This window comes from Varanus komodoensis, unplaced genomic scaffold (genome assembly GCF_004798865.1).
Source record: "Varanus komodoensis strain SLA01 unplaced genomic scaffold, ASM479886v1 scaffold15, whole genome shotgun sequence".
NCBI lineage: Eukaryota > Metazoa > Chordata > Lepidosauria > Squamata > Varanidae > Varanus > Varanus komodoensis.
The window spans coordinates 7,577,377-7,600,953 of record NW_025335440.1 but is presented as its reverse complement, the minus strand read 5'-3'; the positions used below and the strand labels follow the sequence as shown (position 1 = coordinate 7,600,953).

Sequence of the window (23,577 nt, the reverse complement as noted above, 5' to 3'; positions counted from 1 at the left end):
AGTTTACAACCCAACAACAACTATGGGTTCTCTTCTCTTCATGGTTCAAACATCATGGGCTTTTTAGTCCAGCAAGGTTCAGATGATACAACAACCCATGTTTGAACAACAACGCACAGTTCAACAACCTATGCTCAACCCGTATTTAACCCTAAGTGTGAGTTCTGGTGTAACCCGAATACAGTCCCTGTCACTCAAATGGGGATAATGGAGGTACGTAGCTTACAGATTCTGAGATCAAGAAAAGAAAAGCTATAATCAAGAATGACACCTTTCTATAATTTCGGAGCCAGTGAGCTGGTGGCATCCAGAGGAGTTGCAGCAGATGCGCATGGGCAGAAATAATCAACCGCTGCGAAAGGAGGCAGAGGTGATCGGGATTGCCCCTTGAGCTACAAATGCAACCATAAAACCAATTCATGTTTGAGATCCCCAGAGCATCACCTCACTAAATGCCTGCTTTAGCGTTGTCCTCTGGGCCTCTTTGGACACTGGTAAGGATGCCTCCCAGTCTAAGGTGCTCTAAGGTGTCCTGATTTCTCCCTGCTTGGGCTCTGAGAGAGCTCTCCAACCCTCAAAAGCAGCAGCCTTCTTCAGGCCGTTGGCAGAGATGATGCCTAGGACTAGCCCTGCCGTCAGGCAGAGTGGAAAGCTCTCCTCAAGCCGCAGAGGCTAAGAGGAGGCAGTACAGCACTGGAGGAGAGAAGCCCCCGTCCAAGCTCTGCTCTGCATTCAAGCGCAGCTGCGTTCGAGTCCCATCGTCCGCGTCAAAGCAAGATGCAGCCCCCAGTCCAAAGGGCTTTTGTTGGGCGCCATTTTGTGCTTTGCCTCAGGGAGCAGTTTGTTCCTGGGATGGCCCTGGAGACCCCCCCGCTTTGGTGGACTTGCAGGAATATCTGCAGTGGGCGCCTTGCAGCAGAGAGGATTGTGTTTCTTTGCCAAATTGGAGGGGGAGGGGTGTGCTATAAGATTGGGGGATGATGGGTAGTGGCAGGGGGAGTGAACAACATTGGATGTCTTTTAATGTGTTGAGGGCATCTTGGCCAAAGGGGAGAGAAACCTGTCTGTCGAACCGGCAAGCAGCATGTTATTCATCTCTGTTTTCTGTGCTGTCAGACTGCGTTCTACGGCATGGTGAGGACCGGGTACACCATCGGGCACAGCCTGTCGCTTGTTGCCCTGACGGCGGCCATGATCATCCTGTGCTTTTTCAGGTAATGGGCAAACTGTGGAGAGGGGAGGGAACTTGGGGGAGGGGGAGGGCATTGGTTTCTTCCTTGGCTCTCAGTATTGCCCCCCCCCACGGTATGGTGAACCAGTGGGGTGCTTTGCTGGACAGAATGGCAGAGCTGGACAAGGGTTCCAATGCCCACTCAGAAATAATGTTGAAGGGGTGATGTTTGTGAAATCATTGCAACCCATCTTATTGAGAGTTTTAAAAGAGAATGTGGTTTTTAGAGTGTTGGACTGGAATTCAGGGGACCAAGACTCTAGTCCTCATGAGGCGTTGAGCCAGTCACTAACACTCAGCCTTACCTGCCTCACAGGATTGTTGTTGTGAGGATAAAATGGAAAGGAGGAGGGTTGGGTAAGGTGCCCTGGCTTCCTGGAAGGCAGGCAGGCAGGCAGGCAGGCTGGCAGGGTGAATATAGATCACACAGCAGCAAAACCCTCCCACTTCACAGGTTATGCATGACTCCCACTTGCATAAAGAGCACAAGTCAGCTTGCAGGCCACATTTAGCAGAGGGACATGTGGGGGTGGGCACATAAAGGGCCAGGCCACTTAAGAATGTCAGAGAAATCCACAATGGATTAAAAGGAGTTTGGATTTCTGTGACTTTTACTGGAACCTTCCAATCTTTTCCTAAGCATACAGATTCAGTAGAGTTGTGGACCGGTTTGACGTTTTTCAGAACTGTGTGCAAACTGTGTGCAGAACTTAGTCATTAAAAATACTGAAAAGATCAAAAAGTGTAAAAACCCAGCCCAAAAAGTGCATTTCCCCTCATTGGATAATGTATAGTGTACATTTGCGCAAGGACACATTTTTCAACCTGAATGCAAGCTCAGGATGTCCAGGGGACAATGGAATTGAAGACAATTGATAATCCATGAAAGTCAGACAGAAAGGATTTAAGACCCTGCACTGTAGGGATACACTGAAACAAGGAAATTCAGTTGATTTGTGCTCAACAGATTTCCTATCCATTTCCAATCCACTGATCAGAAAAAGGCCAGGTCATGTTTGGGAGTGGGTGGGGTACAGACTTCTAAGACAGAGTGTGATTTGTGCATTTTTATTTCCCACTAATAATATTCGTGCAAATAGGCATCCCCACTTGGTCTAACACGATTTGTGCAAAGTCAACTAATTTGTGTAAATCAAAATTTGTGCAGATTATGATTTGTGCAAATTACAATTTGCACAAATCAGCCTATTCCACACAAATTACGCTTTAGTCATTTAGTTCTGGGGTGCTTATTTGTGCAAATTTCATGCACAGTTTTTAAAAAGCTACAAATCATGATCCTTCTCAGCAACAGAAGTCTGCGAGCTTCATATGACAACAGGGTGCTCCCAGTGTGGGACTAGCCCAGTGAAATCCAGGAGGCAATGCATGAAAATCTGTCAGGTTTTTAGCCCCCGCTGGCGTTTCCACATGTCCCTCTCTGTTGCCAGTGCCTAATACATTATTTTATTTGCTTTTGCAAAGTTCTGCTGCTTTACAGCAATCTGCGGAGCCGTGTATGATTCAGCATATAAAAACAAGAATGCCTCTGTAAAAGAAGCAGAATTCTATACAGCAAAACAGTATAAATCTTCCCTGAGGCACCTCTGGGAAAGCTCAGGGAACCTTTGCCCAAAGCAGCAAGTTCGTTACTTACTAAAAAAATCATTTCAGTTTAATACCATCTTTACTGCTCTTCCTTCTCCTCAAAATCCTAGAAGCTGGAGGTGCGAGGAATCCCTCTGGCATTGGGAATCTATTGGATTCCCTGGACTCACCTCCCTGGACTCTGGTCCACTTTGCAGTGGCCCAGAGTCCAAGCAAGTACGCCTAGGATTCGTGGGGTGCTTTTCGGGAACGGGCTGCACCACCGCTGGTAGCACCGAGCAAGGGAGAAGGTTGGCCTCCAGGAAGGGCACCTGGTCCACACACCCAAAGCATCCCTCTCCCGTATCCCTGAGCCGCTCCTGAGGGGGAAGGGCTGCCAGGTGTGCATCTGGGTGCCCACAAGCATCGCCAGGCTTCCTTGTGGCTCAGAGCGCTTTGCAGGACCAGTCTGAGTAGAAGACGTCCACGGATGCTGCGGGGATGGATTCCAAAAGCGTTCTCCACAACCCAACTAGGACTGTAGCTTAGTCTAGTGCTTGGACTGTGTTGCTTATGCAGTTGCATTAATATCCCAGGGCACAGGGCCCTTTTCCTCACAATTGCCTATGAGGTGCGTTCGGCTGAGTGCCAGCGTCACACCCCACGTCACCCAGGAGCTCCCTGGCTGAGTGGGGACCAGAGCCCTCCCGAGGTCTGGTCCAAGGCTCGGCCCACTCGTTCCCTAGAAGCCCTGCTCCTTCCAGCAGGCTCCTCCCCTTCCCCGGAGCGAGGGAGCCAGCGAAGTCTTCCTCCTGGCTTGACATCCAAGGCACCGACGGTCCCAAGCCCTGGCCTTTTCCCCAAAACTAGAGGTGCCGTTTTCCCACAGGGAGAGAGGCTGCCTGTGTCAGCAGTGTAGCTGTGACCTGCTAGGGTTGGTATCCAGAATCTTGCCTGCCATGGCAGAAGAAGACCAGGATCAGGGACCTGGCTGGTCGGTCTGTCTCTGCCTCTCTCTGTCTGTCTCCATTTGGAACCCTTTCCAAAGGCCCCTTTCTCCTCTCTTCCCCCAGGAAGCTGCACTGCACCAGGAACCACATCCACATGCACCTCTTCATGTCCTTCATCATGCGCGCCATTGCCGTCTTCATCAAGGACATCATCCTCTTCGAGAGTGGCGAGTCGGACCACTGCTTCATCAGCTCGGTCAGTCATGGCTTCCGTCGTGAGCGTCCCGACGGGTTTCACCCCCTAGCCTCGTGCACACCACTTGCCTTCCTCGTAGCATAGCCCATCTCGCCTGGGCCCCGGGTGAACCTCCCTGGCAGGGGATGAAAGGTGTGAGCGAGACGCCCCACCTGGTTGGAGGAGGCCTCACCTGGGCGTGCGAGCTCCTGCTGGACCACCCCCTGCATCCTCCTCCTAGAGGATGCTTGAGGGATGGACACTCCGGTGCTTGGTGCTCCTGTTCGCCGGTCGACAAGTCCCGTTTAGGTCTCTGCTTGGTGCCAGGAAGGCATTCCTGTTCTTCGGGTTGGCAGTCTTGGTTGAGATGAGTCGCGCATTTTCAGCAGAGTTTGAGCTGAAGGGCTAACGGCTTTGTCACTGTCCAATGGCTCACTCCTAGCTCTTCGGACAGAGTGAATTTTTCATCTGCTCCCCCGCGGTTCAAAGGCTCCCGACGTCAGGATTCTTTGCTGCTTAAGCCCCTGCATGAACCAAGATACACACCAGTGAATCTGGTTCACACATGCAGTGGGTGGAGGCGGGAATCCTCCCTTTAAGGTAGGAAATAGATGATTGTGCCATTTCAGATCGGAGGCAGAAGTCGTGTTTTGGAGTGCTTCTCTGTGTGCCGACCCGGCGTCTGCAAGGTTTGGGAGCAAGGAGAGAGCTGGTATAATAATCCATGTGCTTGGATTCTAACCCACCCACAAGAGTTGAATGACGTGTCTCAGGCTTTGCTCGCCTTGAGACTAGATTACGCGAGCCCACTCGGGTGCCCCGGGCTTGGTCTGCAGCCTGTTGCAAAGCTCAAAATGCCGCACTGAGGCTGCTAACCAGGGTTTCTTTTTAACAGAAAATTATGCCCTTGCTTGTAAAGTGCTTTTTGAGATCCCTGATTGAGGAATTTTCCTCCCGGAGAGCTTTGCCTGGCATCTATATTGAGACAATTTGGGTGCTTTCGCTCTCTTGCTAAGACCACTTGGCCAAAAAGTCTGGGGCAAGTTTAAGCAGCCATTGTTAGTGTGTGAAGCCTTACACAACTTAGGATCAGGTTACGGAAAGTGAAGGAAGGGCCTGGAGGGTTGGCTCTCTTGACTTGATTTTCAACCGACGGAGATGACCTAGTGGATAAAGTGCAGGCAAATGAATTCCATGCCATACTTGAATTCTGGATTCTAAAGGAAGCAAAAGCCAAGTATAATAAACATGTACTCTGGATTTTTGAAAAGCCAGTTTCAACACACAGTACCCTCCTGTGTGGGATTGTCAAAGCGGTTTAATTGTGCCGTGTGTGCGCAACAGCTGGAATCTGTGAGGTCCCGTGGCCACAACAGAAAGAGTCTGAGCTGGGTGGGAATTCTCAAGACAGGAATTCTAAAGGCACAATTGCAAACAGCTCCAGTAAGGAAAAAGGCAGAAGGCGGCAGAAGTCGATGTGGCTTCGGAAGACACTTAGCGATGACCTCAAAAGGGAAAAGGACGTGTCTAGGAAGCAGACGGAAAGCCAGGTTACAAAGGAAGAGTACGGACAGGTAGCGCTTCACTGCAGGTAGGACAAGTGCGGCCCACAGGGCTGACATTTCAGCACCTGAGCTCTAACTAGCACTTTAAACTCAGCTCAGAACCTTGAGCAGCTGCATGGAGATGGGGCAGTGCCGGTTTCTTGCCTCTTCCTTTCCCACCTGGGACCTCCAGGGACCGTTCTCTTGCTTTGCCAGTTCTCCCAAGTCCAGGGTCAGTCGTGAGGGCCTCTGAAAAAATCCAGTTCTCAGCCTGGCCCACAGCCTCCTCAGGGGCTTTTGGCTGTCCCCTCTTCTTAAAATTCAGAGCTGTGTGTCGTTAAGGGCTGCCTTTGCGAAAGGACAGATCCCTCGCAATGTCTTTCCTGCTGGAGCTTTGCTTGAGGGATCGGACGCCTTTGCTAGTTAAGGAGTGCCAGCTGATTAGCCGGTTGACCTACTCACACTTGGCCACTGGTCCAATGTTTGTTTATTTATTTATTGTTATTTATTTATTTTTCGATTCATATCCTGCCTTTTCCCTACAAAGGGCTCAAGGCAGCTTACATCCTTCTCCTCCTCCATCTTATCCCCGCAACAACAACCCTGTGAGGTAGTCTGGGCTGAGAGTCTGTGACTGGCCCAGAGTCACCCAGTTGGCTCCATGGCTGAGTGGGGACTCAAACCCGGATCGCCTGAGTCCCAGTCCCACGCTCTTAACCACTGCACCACACTGGCTCTCAATGTTGCCAAGTGTTCGCATGGAGCCAAGAGCACCCCCAGGGGGTGGGGCCATCGACCAGTTTTCACTGAGCCCAGTGAGCACAGCAACTGGAAGCTGTAAACAATGCCTGGAAAGGCTAATGCAGGAAAGATGTTGGAGAGGAAGCGATGGGACTGAATTCTGAAAGGGCTGGCAAGGGACTTCTTGAAAAATTCTGTTGCTCTGGCCTTGGAAAACAGATCGAACGATAGTTCTTATCCTGGAGAGTTTGCACATCTCAACTTCAAACAGATTTAATGTTGAGCAAAAGCACAGCGTGTTGTCAGGCCTATCGGCAAGCTGTGAAAATGGAAAAGGGATGTCGGCGAAACTGGGGCTCTGGTGGCAAGGCAGAGATATGAAGCTTGCTCTGCAGCCCTTCTCCTGGTCCCTGCAATGGGCATCCTGCAGTCTCTTCCCGCATTCCAGCCCAGCCTGGGTCTGTTGGACTACAACACCCAGCATGCCCTAGCCAGGGGAACCTCTCTGTGTCAGTTCATCCTGCCCCAACGTTTGAACTAAAGCCCCCCAAAACGGACAGGTTGTTGCCCCCAATTCATTATCCACGTCCCCTTTCAAGGTGAAAGTTGTTTTGTACAACGAAGTACACACGTTGTGTTTGGCGCACTGCCAACACACCACTAGAGTATCCCCCTTTTGACATTTTCCGGGAAAATGTGGCTCCCAGAAGGCCCCTCTGGCAAAAGTAATGGGAAGAAATGCTATTAAAAAGAAAGATTACATTAATAAGGTTTGTACCGTCGTGTTCATTCTGATTCATCAATGAATTTTCTCCTCCTCCTTAAACTCTCCACTTCCAAATAAACTGAAAACTTGCAGAGGGAGGGAGTTTGCTCAAAGAAGGATGCGAATGGGAGGGTGACCTCTCAGAACCAGGAGGAGCAGCCACAGTTTCCGAAAAGCTGCACCTGTCTCCCCATCTGCTTTTGCCGGGGTTCTTCCTCCCGCCAGTGCATATCTGCATAATGATGGCGACTATTAATTATTATTAATTATTTTAATTTATGTGGTTTTAATTTATTGTTGTAAGTCGCCCCGAGGCTTCGGCGAATGGGGCGGCATAAAAATGTTTTAATAAATAAATAAATATTATTATCAATTTATATAACATTTACACGCCACCTTTCACAAGCCAAAGTGGCTTGCCTAGCTCCCTATTATCCTCACAACAACCTTGGGAGGTAGGTTGAACTGAGAATCTGCGGCTGGCCCAAAGCCACCCAGAGAGCACCACAGCCCAGTGGGGACTAGAACCTGGATCCCCCTGGCAATTTTTGTCCTACTATATTGGATTGATGATCAATTGATTTGATACCCTGGCCTCACTTTATTAGTTAAAAAGCCATCCAGTCAGCATGCAACAAATTAAAACAATAAATCTTTAACACATTTAACACAGTGAAAGCAAGGTCATTGTAAAGAGTAACATCTTAGAATAGCAGTGTTGGTTTCAAAGGCCAAATGGAAGATGCGTATCTTTGCTTCCTTTCTAAAGAGAGTGAGGACCCGCGGTATTTCTCGAGTAAAAGCGTTCCATCGTTTGGCTGCGACACAGGCAAAAACCTTTCCACAGGTGCTTAGCAAGCACCTGAGGACCGTGGAAATCAGCAGAACAGTCTGCTGATCAAATTCGCAGACGACACTAAAACTGGGGCAGTGGCCACAACTGAGGAGCAGGTACTCCAGATCCAAAAGGATCTGGACAGACTATGGAAGTGGGCAGGAGACAACAGGATGGAGTTCAATGTGGATAAGTGCAAGGTCTTGCACCTGGGGCACAGAAATGGGTGTCGTAAGTCCAGGTTAGGTGACAAGTGGCTGGAGAGCAGCACTTGTGAAAGGGACTTTGGGGTGCTGGTTGCCTGTAGGTGAAACGTGAGCCAGCCGTGTGATGCGGTGGCCAAGAGGGCGAATGCCACCCTTGGTTGCATAGCCAGAAGTGTGGCTTCTAGAGCGAGAGAGGTGATACTACCACTCTATATGACTCTGGTTCGACCGCAACTGGAGTATTGTGTTCAGTTTTGGGCCCCTCATTACAGGAAGGATATAGCCAGGTCAGAGTCAGTGCAGCGAAGGGCCACAAGGTTGGTGGCCGGTTTGCAGGGGATGCTGTATGAGGCAAGACTGAGGGAACTGGGTCTCTTCAGCTTGGAGAAGAGGAGACTCAGAGGGGATCTGTTGGCGACATACAGGTATGTGAGGGGATGTCACACGGAGGTGGGTAGAGACCTGTTCTCCCCTGCAGAGGAAGGCAGGACGCGCTCCAAGGGAGCAAAGCTCAGGGAGCCAAGGTTCCATTTGGATACCAGGAAGCACTTCCTGACAGTTAGGACCCACAGGGTGTGGAATGGGCTTCCACGAGAGGTCGTTGAGGCCCCATCAGTGTGGGTGTTCAAGGATACAAGGCTGGACATGCACATGGTGGGCATGTCATGAGCGGAGCCGGCTGGAGCCGAGGGTCAGACTAGATGGCCCGGGAGGTCCCTTCTGACTCGCTTTGTTTCTATGAAATCTAAACAACCCTGCAGGTTCATAACTAGAGAAGAGAAGGGCCCGATCCCCTGGATCATTTGGCAACGTTGCCACCTCATTTGCCCTGGCTGCAGCTTCCAGATGCTCTTTGGGGTGTCCCCAGGGAGAGCTGCCCAAGCTCCCAGCTTAACTGTCATGGCATCCCCTCAAGGAATCCTAGGAATTCGAGTTCAGTGCATGCCGAGCGAGATGCCCTGGTGGCAGAATGGGGGGTGATCCAAATCACTATAGGGCAAGATGTGTGGGGAGGCAAACTACATCGGTGCAGGATGTAACGGATCCTTTTTTCCATTGAAACTGTTGGAGCATTGGATGGTAAAGCCGTTTTTACTTCCAGGAAAGGATGCCTGGAAGGAGGGGGAAATGGAAGGACATTTGTGGCGAAAAGCACCCCTCAGCATCCCGTCCCTCCTCGTGCTGTGCTCGAAGGTTTCCCTTCCACCCCCGTGTAACCGTAGCTTGGCAATAGCCCGAGTTCTAACATATGACTCTAATTTCCTTCTTGGTGGGAGCCCTATCCAGACCCTTCAGTAAAATTCCCAGGGCAGCTTGCAACATTTCCAGCATAATAAAGTGAATTAAAATGCACATAAACAGATGCAGTCTACTTTAAAAAGAAGTCAAAAAAAGACCTTAGCAGCATTTGGAGCAGCATAAAAACGAGACGCCCAGCCAAATTAAAACATGGAATTAAAAAGCTTGAGAATGTGTAGGTTTAAAAAGCGCCTGAATTGTCTCCGTGTAGATGCCAGGCAAAGCATTCTGGGGAGAAGATTCTCAGATCTCAGCGGCCTTTTACTCCGGATATCATCCGTGTTGGTCCAGAGCTGCAGAACTTTTGGCCTCGGACCAAACTGCATTTTGGAGAAGCTCTTGGAGGCTGCATTCCAGTGGTGGGTGGGGCTAAAAGCAAAAAGGGAGGGGCCCAAAAGCTGGGAAATGGGGTTGAGCCAGGAGAAAGGGGTGTGGCCATGAGGGGATCCCGGGAAGGCCAGGATCGGCTGCTGAGGTTCCACATCCCTCCCTGAGACTGTGGGGATCACGGAGAAGGGCTCCGATGAAGATCTGTGTGCACGGACATTTGTGGTCTTTTAGGAGATCTCCAGGTGTTCAGACCTCCAGCATTCCTGGCCACCGGCCATGCTGACAGGAGCTTCTGGGAGCTGAAGCGCAGACATCCGTGGCCCTCCCTCCTGCCCACCCGTGCTTTTGGTAGCTCGCTCCATTTATTAAGGAGTGGAGAAGAATTCAGTGTTATTATAAAGTGTTTCCATCCCCTTAAGAAGACGGGCTGTGTGACTGTGGACTTGGCAACCCAGCCTTGGTTTTAGAAACACGCACAGCAGGCTAAACTGAGCATGGACCAATTCATTAGTCCGGCCTCGTCTCTCTCCGTTCTTGCATGCAAAGGGACATCAGAAACGAGTGCCTTGCAGAAGCTGGCCTGCTTTTGCTCCATTTTTCACCAAGTGCCAAGAGCAATTATGCAACTTGCTTGGCGCTGAATTGATCAGGTCCCCAGCAGGTGCGGGCAGCAAATGACCCGATAGGCAGGAAAGCATTTCTCCTCCAGAGAACTTCAAGGCCCATCTATACCAAAGGGGCCATGTAAAAACAGCATCAGCAACCGGTGGGGAGAGAGCGGAAGTGGAGAGATGGGGCATTTCACATTGTGCGCTCTCGCTCTCGCTCGCTCGCTCGCTCGCTCTCTCTCTCTCTCAGCTACTGTACAACCTGGAGATGATCCACAAGAATCATCCTAAGCCCCTACAAGGGTGTGGGCCTCCCCCCACAGGCCAAACCCAGCCAACCAGGAGTCCCAGTCCAGCCTTCTAGGCTTCCTAATTGGCCATGCCTTCTTCCTCTGGCCCCTCCCTTCCCCAACTGCTGATCGCTTGGAGCTTTCCTGGGTTTTGTGCGGAAGTTTTCCCCATTCAAAAAAGTTAAAACACCCTTGCTAAGGCTTTATTATGGGCAGCAAGAGCTTTAAACTAAAATAGGTTGGTGTTTTTGGCCATGTGCTTTATGATTTCATCCACCCTCCCCACTGGAAAGTGGACTGCAGGATGGAATTCAGTCCTCGAGCTGAAAGGGGCAAGCACCCCAGCAGGGACTGTGCTTCTCAGGTCTGGGGGCTCGTGGGTTTTGAAATGCTCTGCTCCTGGGGTTTAGGGAAGCGACGCCAGGATGTATTAATTCTTCATCAGAATTCATGTTGAACCCAGGTGTTGGGTTCCCACCTGCAATATCCACCCGGATGCACGATATGATCCCATCTCATTACATTGCTCATAATGAGCAAAATCTAGCATTAGGCAAGATGTAAAACTTGTTTACACAAATCGTTAATAGTTGGACAAGCCTAATCAGTTCTACTTCCAAAAAGCTCAGTAAAAATGCTCCATTTCAGAAAGGAAACAGGTTGTTTGGAAGAACTGTACCCTGGGCCAATTCAAAAACACCGCCTGACTCCACTGTTCCCGACTTATGTCGATCCACTGACCTCACCCATCTGCATCCTTCCCTGGGAGTAAATGCCACTGAACTCCATGGTTCCTCTTTATGAGTAAACCATATAAGTTCAGCTTTTTTAAAGCCTTAAATATCCTGGCATTAGAAGTGCAAGCAATGTTGCTACACAGCTAGCCTGAAATAGGAGCTCCATCATTTCTGCTCAATTCTTTCATTCTCTTAATTTCTGAAAAATCAGGGGGAGAGGCGATTTGGGGGATTCCAGGGGCTGCTTTGCCCCCCTGGACCTCTGAAAGACTCTCACAAACATTGTGCCAGTACAACACACAGCCAGGAACAAGAAAGAATGAAATGGGCAGCGATCAAAGGATGTCGGGATGTATTTATCTTCACAGCAAGCTGAATATGTCTTTTGTCCACCTCTGTAGTGGCTTGGCATTGGTTCTTTTTTAAAAATAGGACTTTTGTGATGGGGGGGGCGGAGGGTGAGGAGATAGTAGGAACCACACAGGGAGAGTCACTGACAGGCTAAAAGAAGTGCTTTTTGGAAATGTGTCTCTGCGTGTTGGCATGTTTGCAGTTTTGCCTATATGTGGTTTTGGTAATGCATTTTTAAGTCAGCTGGCCTTTGTAAACTGCTCGGAGAGTTTCAGCTATCATGCAGTCTAGATATTTAAGAAACGAAATGAAATGGAAGTGAAATTAAATTAAGTGAAATTAAATTAAATTAATGCAAACTGCAGCCTGCAGTTTGCCCGCTCCTGGCTTATAGCAGTCGAATGCTTGCAGTTCAGAACTTTACAACTGAGCAACCGCAACAGATGTGCAACTCGAGAAAGAGGGTCGCTCCCACAAACCAATTAGCAGAGATCGGATCAAGCATTGCTCGACAGCACAGCTGGCCCACCTTCCTGTATTCCCACAGTATTCCAGTCCCAAACAATTGTCAAATCCCAGGCAGCATCATTCTGGACAGAGGTTTATTTTCAGTTTTGATCCTCTCGTGTCTCGTTGATAGAGCCCTAAATAACTGAACCATGTTGTTTGGTCATCAGGAAAAATTTATATTCTTCACCATCAGGGTTGCACCTGCCTCTTCCTCGTTGGCCCACCCATAGAGGTCGGATGGCTAGAGCATCCCCTACAGTTGCCACTCTTCCCAGAGAACTCTGTGGTAGCCACGTACCAGGACTGCGGGAACTGTGATCTCGGGTTCAGACAGCACAAAAAACCATGGTGGTATGAAGGAGCTGTAGAACAAACCATTGATTCTTATCATGGTTTCTAAAGACCAGACTTACCATGGTGAAATACCACACACAGCTGGGTTCAGACAACACAAGAGACCAACAATGGTGAAAGAACCACCCTGGCTTCTCGTGTTGCCTGAACCCAGGCACTGCCTCTGAACATAGAGACTGCATTTCGCACCCTGGGTAATCACCACAGATTGATCTTTTCTCCATGAATTTCTCCCATCCCCTGTTAAAACCATCCATGCCAGTGGCCATCACCACATCTTGTGGCAGTGAGTTCCAGAGACAGATGCTTAACACTGACCTAAGTGGCCTGGGAAGTCCTTGATAATCTTGTTTCTTCCACTGAACATCCTTATCTATTCCCATCTATCCCTCGCTGCTTCCGAGGAGCTCAAGCACCAGCTGTATATAACGAGGGGAGAATACAAACAGAGCCATTCCATGTTGACAGATTAGGTTCCTCTTTGCTCCCCAATTCTTCTCCTTTGTGTGTGTGTTTTTTTTAAGATTATAAGCCTGCTACCAGAAACTGCCATTTTATTGATTAAACGTAATCTGTTCTAGGAGCCTTTGTGGCTGAGCAGCAGGATAACATTACTTTCAGTAAATAAACATAGATAATAGGTAGAGTTTCTGCAGGAAGTCTTTGATGAAGACAGGTTATATGGCCAAACTTGCTTGATTTTCACAGCAATGCAACTTTATCTGCCTTTAAACTAGTCTCACTTTTGTGATACCTTCCCTTTAGCTTGAACACACATTTACGGACTTGTGGCTTTTGCAGTCAAGTATGTCTCTTTTTCCGGTTGAAATGGACACGCACACACAAAATGCTTTTTGATATTGGAGACATGAAGTGTTTCTCTTGGCAAATACAGTCTCCAAAAGACACTCAAAATATGGCTTCACAAGAATAGCAGAATGACTGGGACAATTGTCTCCATTCATGGCAGGTGATGGTGGGGATTATTCTATTTTTATCTTGCTTCCTAAACTTGATTTTATATGTCAGCTGAAGAAGTTGATCTCAGCTTCTCAGCTCCTGAAGCCAAGATCATGTACAGGAAAAAGCTGAGCCAGAAGTTATCCTGTGGGAGCTGGAGGGCAATGGTGGCACTGAACTGGCTTTGTGATAGTGACGAAGCTGACTCCTTTGAAGGCAAGCAAGTCATTGAGGCAGAAAGAGCAGCATTGCACAATGGTTAGAGAGTATGAGTCATAAGCTAGAAGAGCCCAGTTCAAAATTCAGTAGCTCCAATAGAATCATCATAGTTGGAAGAGACTTCACAGGTTATCTTATCCAACTCTCCAGGAATGTAATATACTCCAGGGGCACAGCATCCCTGGGATTCTAGTCCTTATTGAGAAACCAAACCTGGGTCGGGACTTTTCCACTTCAGGCTGTAGATGGAGGTGTGCAGTACTGAATTACTCCTCTGTGTACAAATATTCCTAGCGTTTCGGGAACTGACAAGGAGATCAGTTCAGGCATCTCATTTTCCCAAATGTTCTGCCTTTGTACATGCAAGGAATGTATTCAGTTACGTGTGTCTTACCTGCAGTCTGAAATGGGACAGCTCAAGAATCGGGAGCCCTCTCTGTAACACCAAAATAACACTAGCCCACCATACAGCTTGGTTTTAAACATTTTTGAGAGACATATTTTGAGATTAGGAATCATTCTTTATGGCTTCTTTATTCAAATATCTACACGCTTTACAAACCACAGTCAACGTGGACGTCGCCCCATGACCGTGTGGATGGCAAGGGGACAGTAACTTTGTCCCCGTTTCCGTACTGGGATGACAGTGTCCAGTGGGCAGGGGAGGAGCTCCTAGCTGGCTCCACCCCTTATTTCAGAGATGGGAAACTGCCGGCTCATAGGCCTTGCCTGCGTGTGCGGATGGGATGTGTGGGAGGTGAGAGGTCTCTATGGCGCCTCATGAATTCACGTGCTAGAAGAGAGAAACAGCCACGGTTGTAAAATGGCCGCCACGAGTCTCCTTGCCGTGGGCTTTTGGGATGTCACGGAATATTCACAGGCATCTCCGGCTGCCACCGAGGAGAGTCACCGGGTGTTGCTGGAAGCCGTTCTGTTGGGGGAAAGCTGCCTGTCCAGCCAAGAAAGAGACCTTGTATGTGTGATGGGGCTGGCGGGGAGGCAGGGGAGCTGGAAAGGAGGTAGGAAAGAAATTAGGGAAAAGCCCCTCTGGTACAGTAGCCCCTCAACACAGGAGGGCTTAAGAGTTGTGTGGAACAGGAGGGGCTGCAGAAAGGAGAGCGTAGCGATTTTTCATGGACTTACTCCAATTCACTAGCCAGACTGAGGACTCTGGCTCTCGGGCTGGAAGTAATGTTGGATCCAGAGTTGGACTCAGCTGAGGCTCACACACGCACGCACGCACAACCTGTGCTGGAACAGATCGGCCTGGTTCACACGGGACAGTGGGAAATGGTGTGTTAATTCATGAGTCCATACCTTGCCAGGCCACCTTCTACATGCATCCCATTTATTTACTTAACACTTTTCTATACTGTCCCTTTACAGATGTCTCGGGACGGTTTGCAACAGATTAATAAAACAGAATAAACATAGAAGTGCGAGCAGCAGTTGCGCAGCATCCGATGTTAAAATATAAAACCACTAAATAAAACAGGTTAACAATTAAAATATTGGGAGAATGAAAAGGTATTTGCCTGATGCCGAAAGGAAAGAAGCGTTGGCGCCAGGCGGACCTCTCTGGGAGCGTGTTCCACAATCGTGGCGCCACCACAGAGAAGGCCCTCCTCCGGGTAGCCCCCCTCCTGATCTCCTTCGAGGACGGCTCCCCGAGGAGGGCCTCTGACTCTGATCTCAAGGGGCAGGAGGGCACATAGGGGAGAAGGCGCTCCTTTGGGTATCCAGGACCCAATCCGCTGCTGCTTTGAATGTGCAACCTCCACCCACCCAGTCACTGCTTTCTGTGTGTCATGAACACCCAGACACTTGGCTTGCCCATTGGAAAAACAACCCAAAATTAACCCACAATTCATTAGGTTGACATAGAAAACATAGAAACAGAGAGAGTCAGAAGGGACCTCCCGGTCCATCTAGTCTGACCTCCGGCACCAGCCGGCTCCGCTCACGCCATGCCCGCCATGTATATAACGTTTGGTCATATAACCTATGAACAACCCAAAGTATTCAGGCTTCCTCATTGCGCAGAAACCTACAATTGGGCCATTCAGACATTCCATATTTAAAGCGGCCACGGCCCTCTCCCCAGCAAATCATGGGTTAATTAATTAACCCATGATTTGCCACCACTACATGGGAACCAGCCCTTTGGCCCGGCAACTTTCCATCAGGGTGCAAACTAGGAGGAACACAGAACAGAATACAGGCATTGACAGGACCAAGACCGGGCATAAATAGATCAACTCTTGAAGTAAATGCCAGATCAAGGGATGCTTCCCTTTCATGGCAGCGGGTCCACACTCTCTGCAGGTTGGGGCCAAGCTCAGTTGGACCTGTGTGTGGCCTGTTGCCTGCCCATCCAGATGGATTTCAAATGTCTTGACATTTCCGTCCTGTCAGAGGAAATTATTGAGATCGGATGAGACAGAACTGCGAAAATGCATGAAAGGCAGCAGAAATGGGGGCAGAATGAGGCCTCCAATGACCTTGCCCTGAGGTCCTTCCAAAGTGAATCCTGCACACGACGTCTTCCAGCCACCTGAGAGCCATTGAACCCTCTCCTGCGGACATGGATCCCCCCCTCATTATCACCGTTATTAAATTTAACAGAGAGCAAACTGAGGAACATCCATAGACAAAGGTTCCCAGGGCTCTTAGCAGACCCTTTCTGTGTGATGAAATTAAGCAAAGGGTTACTCTTAAAAGACAAAGCAGAAAAGAACGGAGAGGGAAAAGACAGGCGTTCACGGCCCGTGGTGTAGCTAAAACCAGTCCGCAGGATAAAACCGATCTAGGAGCCCAAAGCCTGGGAGGATTCCAGTTGACCAGTCCGAGAGGCTCAGTGTCGGTGGGGTACACACACCTGGTGCTGGTCTCCGCAGCACCCCTTCTTCTCATTTTTAAAGAGGGTGGGCAACGAGGCACAGGCGTGGAATTGCTGACCTTCAGAATGTATTTTTCTTTCCCAAAAGAAACAAGCAAACCAAAGCAGGGCAGCCAGCTCTGTTTGATCCCCGTTGGTGTGATTTAGGGGGGATTGAGATGCATGGTTTCCTTTTGGGAATCAGGGTTGGCATGAAGGGAGTCACACAGGGCTCTGATGAATCAGGGAAGTGGGAGACCCTGCAGAGCATGGAATGGAGGCATAGACAGTGGTGGGGAGAGAGAATGACGAATAGGAATGCTAGTCGCTTGCCGGACAAAGGAAAAGAGGCACATTGCCATGTAAAGATGCGCACCCTCCAGTAAGTGTTGTATGCAGATTCCAAAATCAGGCGGCTCCACTGCACAAAAACACACACATGCCTACAGCACAGGATGTCCTGCGTTTGGTTTGACGCCCCCAAGCTGCATGCAGACGAAGGAGCACAAACACACGCGCAGGAGCACACATGGTTGTGCATGGAGCACATAAAATTGCAGCTTTGGGGTTTAGGAGCCCCAGCCGGTCGGCCGCAAGAACACTCGCATGGAAGGAGGTCCTGACAGATGCTGGAAACGGGAGCTGTGCTTTTCCGCTGCCCCCTACGGCCTGCCGCCATTCTCTGTCCTGGGAGAAGGATTCCAGGACAGAAATGGAGAGGTCGGTGGTCAAAGAAAATCGCACATGCTCGCCACGCTGGCCCTGGCCGGACCATGCCCTCTTCCCCACTCTCTCTGGGCTCTTGAGCAACAGTTGGCCCATGGCTCCTGTCCCCCGGGGTAGTCAATGACTTGATATTGTTTGTGGCAATTTTACACAGCTTGTCAGCAGGACCAGATCTTGGGCAGGGGGTGGGTCAGAAGACTGAGGGGGGCATGAGCTCCCTCTAGAAGGACCTCAAAGGCTGCCACAAAGAGGACGGTCAAGATCTCTTCTTGCTGATGCCAGAGTGCAGGACACGGAATAATCAAATCAAGTTGCAACAACCCAAATTCAGGCTGGACATCAGGAGAAGCTTCCTCACGGTCACAGCAATAGGGCAGTGGGACCGGCTGCCTGGAGAGGTGGGGGGCTCTCCCTCACTGGAGACATTCAAAAGAAACTGGGCAGCCCTCTGAGTGGGATGGTGTAACTTGGTGTCCTGCAGCAGCAGGGGGCTAGATCCAATGCCCTTCATGGCCCCTTCCAGCTCTACTGTTCTATGATTCTATGATTCATGGGGGCAGTCACCCCCCAACAGGCAATGTTTATGCACAGCAACTGCAAAAAAAAAAAAAAATGCCCCACCCCACCTCTGGATCCAGGTGTGGGTCCTCTAACCCATCTTCCTGCTCAGTACTGACTATGCAGTTTAGGGTACTGGTACAGCATCCCTGCCTCTAGCACAAGAAAGACCTCCCCCCCTCCGCCAGCTTCCTGTTCCACTTCCGAGCAGCCTGTACCACGAGGGCATTTCTCCATGCAGATGGAAATGCACTTCCCTGCAGTTTCCATCCACGGATTTTGTTCCCGTCTTCTGGAGCAACCGAGAAGGAGCTTGGCAGCGCTTCATCAGGCCCAGATCTGGGGGAGAAGGACAATTCACCCCAGCAGCCTATTGACATGCACAGCAGCCATAAAATAAACCTGAAATTGCCCGCTGAGGGGATCCAGGGCCCCTTGCGCCTGCACTCTGTAGCTAAGCCTCCAGCCGTTGTGCTTGACGGAATCGTACGTGGGGGAAAGGGTCAGTGGTGGATGCTGTGAGAAGACACAGCTTGCATCGGCCTGCCACCTTCAGAAGGGAAGCCGGTGTCCCAGGCGCCTTGCGCCGAGCCGGAAGCGTTTCCCCCGGGCCGTTCTCTGCCCCCAAACACGCTCACAGCCCCCTGCCTGCGGTGCTGCTCCACCTCATCCCAGAAAGCCGGCTGACTTGGCACGCAAGCGCTCCCAGCCAGCAGCTGACTGGGAGCAGATGGGTTCACTTGGCATCGCACTGTTGCTCCAGGCCTGCACAGGCTCCCCCCGCCTTTGCCTTCTGTCGCCTGGATGGATTTCCTCTGGTTTTGCCCCCTCATCGTCTGCAGGGGGCTGAAAATTGGAGAATGCCCTTTCTCTCCCAAGGCAAGATGGCCAGAGCTTCTTCTGCCTTTTGGATCCACTCAGTCAACCAGAAGCACTGGTTTCTGTGAACTGCAGGGAAATTTTCACTGTTTTTGCTGTTCCTATAAATAGCACGGCACATGTATTGAATCAATATATGTGTGGCTGTTTGTGCAGAAACAGGCTGAGAACGAAGTGTGCAGTCGGTAGAGAGACGAGACTGCAAGGGGAAATAAGTAAAAGGGAGATAATTGGATGGATGGAGAAAGATACCAGTAGGCAGTAGAACTGGGTCCAGTGAGGAAAGGCTAGTGAGGGTCTCCAAATTCCAGTTGGAGCTTGGCTGAAATATCTTGTACGAACCCACCAGTATTAATAAGCCATGGTTGCTTGACCATGAACAACCCATGAACAGAACCCTTGGTTTGTTGTTGGCTTGTGAACTGTGGGTTCCTTGTGGTTAGGAAACCATGGTTTGTTAGTAAAGCAAGGTTCAGACAACACAAATGCCGCATTTCAGCAACAACCAGTCATTCAGTGACAACCCACATTCAACCCATACTCAACCCTTGGGTGTGGGTTATCATCCTGTCTGAACCCAGCCAATGGGAGAAGGGTACTTCCAGGTGAGACTTTTCCCTTCTCACCCTGACTTGTTTTGCATGGGACTGGAATAAGTGGAAATGTGGCCGAAGCTAACCAAACTGAGTCCTGTGCCCTGCTTTTCTGACTCCCCCCCCCACCATATGCCAGGTATTTAATTAGAGCAACATAGAATGATAATCTTATCCGAAAGTGTTGCTGTTATCAGAGAGCCAGCATATCCCAGTGGTTACAGAGTTGGTCCTGAACTGGGAAAATCCAAGTTTTAGTCCCAGTTCTCTGTGAAGTTCCCTCGGAGACTTTGGTCCACTTCCTGACCATGCTTTGTGACTGGCAAATGCCCACCACAGTAGCCATTTTGTGAATAGTAAGGCCAGGCTGCCATTTTGTGAGGGTGCCCACATCACTCTAGAAAGTTTAGGTGTGTCCTTGGCCCCCAAGATGGTTGGAGACCCCTGATGTTTAGGGAAGGCACAGTGGTGTCCCCTTGACTTTGAAGATTTGCCCATGTCGTAACAAGGAGGGGGAATCTTCAGGATTTGATCTCAATTTGCCACTTTTATGGGATCAGAGAATCATAGAACAGTAGAGCTGGAAGGGGCCATGAAGGCCATCCAGTCCACCCCCTGCTGTTGCAGGACACCACGTTACACCATCCCACTCAGACGGCTGTCCAGTTTCTTTTTGAATGTCTCCAGTGTGGGAGAGCCCCCCACCTCTCCAGGCAGCTGGTTCCACCATCACATTGCTCTGACAGTGAGGAAGCTTCTCCTGATGTCCAGCCTGAATCTGGGTTGTCGCAACTTGACTTGATTATTCCGTGTCCTGCACTCTGGCATCAGCAGGACGAGATCTTGACCTTCCTCTTTGTGACAGCCTTTGAGGTTCTTTTAGAGGGATCTCATGTCCCCCCTCAGTCTTCTCCTCTCAAGGCTGAACATGCCCAGTTCTCTGTCTCTCCCCACAGGGCAGTGTCTCAAAACCCTGGGGGGAGCGTGCCTGCCCCCTCACTGGCCACTTTCCCAGGTAGAGCAAGCCCATTTTTCCCCATTGGGACTAATTTCCTTGATAACGATAAGAATGCCGAAGCCACTGTCCATCCGGTGGTGGACATTCTGTCCTGGATGCTCCTTGAGGGGATCTCGCTCAAATTCGTGTTGTTTATGCTGACCAGTTTTGTTTTGCAAACATATCTGACTACTTTTATCTCCGGTCTGCCGACCGCAATAAAAAAATCAAGACTTCAGCTGCATGATGAATGCTTCGTTCACTCTCTCCGTACTGTGTATACATTCGGGCTCCGCAGGTCTGCAGCTGCCTCCTTCATTGTGCGGCCTTTTGGCCTCTGTGTTTACACTCACTCTTTTCTGTGTGTGTAACACACGAGCCAAGAATAACGCTTCATGCAAACATCTGACCTTGTGGGCCCAGCCCATTAAAGCTTATGATGCAATAAACGTGTCACTGTTTTTTACTAAAATGGCACCAGATCTGGTATCCACAAGGAGGTCATATGAAATATTGTGAGCTTCCATGCTCGGTCTTTTGCAAGGGGACTTCTCGTTTGCCTAAGTTTCTGCAGTGGCCTGCTTCAAACTGTGTTTGAAACGTGCTTCTGGAAGAGAACTTTGTGGATTGTTGTTGTTGTTGTTAGTCGCAAAGTCGTGTCCGACCCATCGCGACCCCATGGAGAACATTCCTCCAGGCCCCCCTGTCCTCCACCATCCCTTGGAGTCCACTCAAGCTCACACCGACTGCTTCAGTGCCTCCATCCAGCCACCTCATCCTCTGCCGTCCCCTCCTTCTTTTGCCATCTATTGTTCCCAGCATCAGGCTCTTCTCCAGGGAGTCCTTCCTTCTCATTAGGTGGCCAAAGTACACTGGATCAAAAGAAAGATGAAGAAGTGGGTTCTAGAGCAGATCCAGCCAGAAGTTTCCCTAGAAGCAGAAATGACAAAACTGAGGCTGCCATACTTTGGACAAGGCTCAGCAAGACTCCCTGGAGAAGACAGTCATGCTGGGGCAAGTTGAAGGCAGAAGAAGGGGGAAAGATGGATGGATGGATGGATGGATGGATGGAGTCCATCAAGGAAGTCATGGCCTTGCACCTGGAAGAGCTGAATGGAGCTCTCCTGGACAGGACGTTCTGGAAAGCTCTCAATCCTAACATCACCATAAGCCACAAACAAGTTGACGGCACATCACAACAGTTGCTTCAGATGTAACAAGCCCAGTCTGATAAATCACGGTTTGTTGCAGGGGTGGGTAACCTCAGGCCAAGGGGGCCAAAGCTGGCCCTGCTGAGGCCCCCGTCAGGCCCACTGTGGTTCCCTGGTTGGCCATATCCCCCTAACCACGAATCCTTCAGTGCTCTCCCAACCTTGTGGAGTTTTCGCCACATGCTGAGAGGTTGACTTACTTAAGAGCAGCAAGAGCTTTTATCCTATGTGCATATACTTAGGTCTCCACCTCCCAGCATGATCTCACTTTTAAGCTGGATTATACTGGTTTGACTGTCCATTTGGCCCCATCTGTTTTGCTGTTGGCCGCTCCTCCACTGGAATGCAGTTTCCAGGGACTTCTCTAACACTGACTTCTCTCCCCAGGCTGAACAGGTTTGCCGTGCCTGGCTTATCAGATCAAGTAAAGCCCATGTGCCTCTCCCCACCCTTTCCTTTTTACTCTTGTATGGTTTCCTGGTTCCCTAAACCACGGTTTCCTGCAATGCTCAACCAGGCAACCAAAAGGCTCTCAACAAACCAGGTTATCAAACCGTAATGTGGTAATTGTCCACTTTCTTTGCTGTGTAATTATTTCTCTTACCGATTTTTTTAAATCATGCCGATACAGAGAATTTAATTGCTTTTTAATTACTTCTAGAGGCATTCAATAAGTATCCCAGAAAAGTGCGATGATCTTCATTGAGTAGTATTGCCTTTATTGTGTGCTTCATTTTATTTATTTTATTTATTAAAACATTTCTATGCCGCCCCTTGCCGAAGCCTCGGGGCGGCTTACAACACAATAAAATACAATAAAATACAAAAATAACAATATAAAATTAACAATATAAAATAAATAACAATGTAAAAGAAGTCGCCCTGACCAGATGAATGTTCTGATCATGATCATGTTGTTTTGACAGGGTAGTATCCAGCATTTGTCCAGCTTAAGTCCCACTGATTTCATAGTCCTGCTCTATGTTGGAGTGACACTGGATGTGTGAGGAATCCGGACTGGGGGAGGACCCTGTCAGCTTTCCTCAGTCCAGCTCCCCAGATCCTGACCCACTTTCCCTCTCCCCTAAATCTGCCTCCTGCCCACCTGCAGGGGCATCCTGCAAGAAGCGAATTCAAGTGGAATTCTGCTTCCATACCCACGACTTGCAAGCTTTGTATACTTTGCACAAAGAATTATGTAAGTTGCGTATCTTTCACAACGAACTGCATGCTTTGCACACAGAATCAGGCACCGTTCCCAAGCATCCTCAGGCTCTGTCTCGGCTTTGCTCACTTCCTGGCTGTGGCCAAGTGTGGGACACAAGTCCAGGAAACGTAAGAGCCAGATTCCAACCGGATCTTTCCATCCCTCATTAGACGCACACAATACAAAAATGATATTTTAACTATTTTTGATAGATATATGCTGCTAGATTGGCACGTATGTAACCTAGAGTAAACAAACACCAAACCAACCTATCCAACACCTTCTCAGAGAAACTTTGCTTCTGTCTTGCTTTCCAGGTGGGCTGCAAGGCAGCCATGGTGTTCTTCCAATACTGCATCATGGCCAACTTCTTTTGGCTCCTCGTCGAAGGGTTGTACCTTCACACACTGCTAGTCATCTCCTTCTTCTCAGAGAGGAAATACTTCTGGTGCTACATCATGATTGGCTGGGGTATGCAACCTCCTTGAGCACTGCTTTTATGGGGGCAGGTCTACCTTAGCGTCCCGGCCTCCCGGAGTTGCAGTTTGGACCTTGTGCTGCAGAAATCTAACCCTGCATTTGTGAGTGCACCAACACTGTTATGTCAAATCCAGAATGTTGTGCGACGTGGCATCTCCAGTTGAGAGGCAATTTTGACTTTTGCGTGTGCATGTGAGTGTTCGTGTACGATGCACAAATTATCCTTCTTCTTGAATTTTCTCCTGTTTCTTCGGAGCTGCTTTGAGTAGATCTCTGTAGTATATACCTTGAAAAT

The 23,577-nt window shown here is 49.5% G+C and overlaps 1 protein-coding gene across 1 annotated transcript in view; it reads left to right on the top strand.

Annotated features, from left to right (window-relative positions):
• The window catches only part of VIPR1 (vasoactive intestinal peptide receptor 1), a 100,120-nt gene that overhangs the window by 62,133 nt on the left and 14,410 nt on the right, over positions 1-23,577 (top strand). The window contains exons 5-7 of the mRNA XM_044425305.1: positions 1,117-1,214; positions 3,892-4,024; positions 23,120-23,273. Of these exons, the coding sequence (XP_044281240.1) occupies positions 1,117-1,214; positions 3,892-4,024; positions 23,120-23,273 (385 nt within the window). The remainder of the gene's footprint in view (positions 1-1,116; positions 1,215-3,891; positions 4,025-23,119; positions 23,274-23,577) is intronic.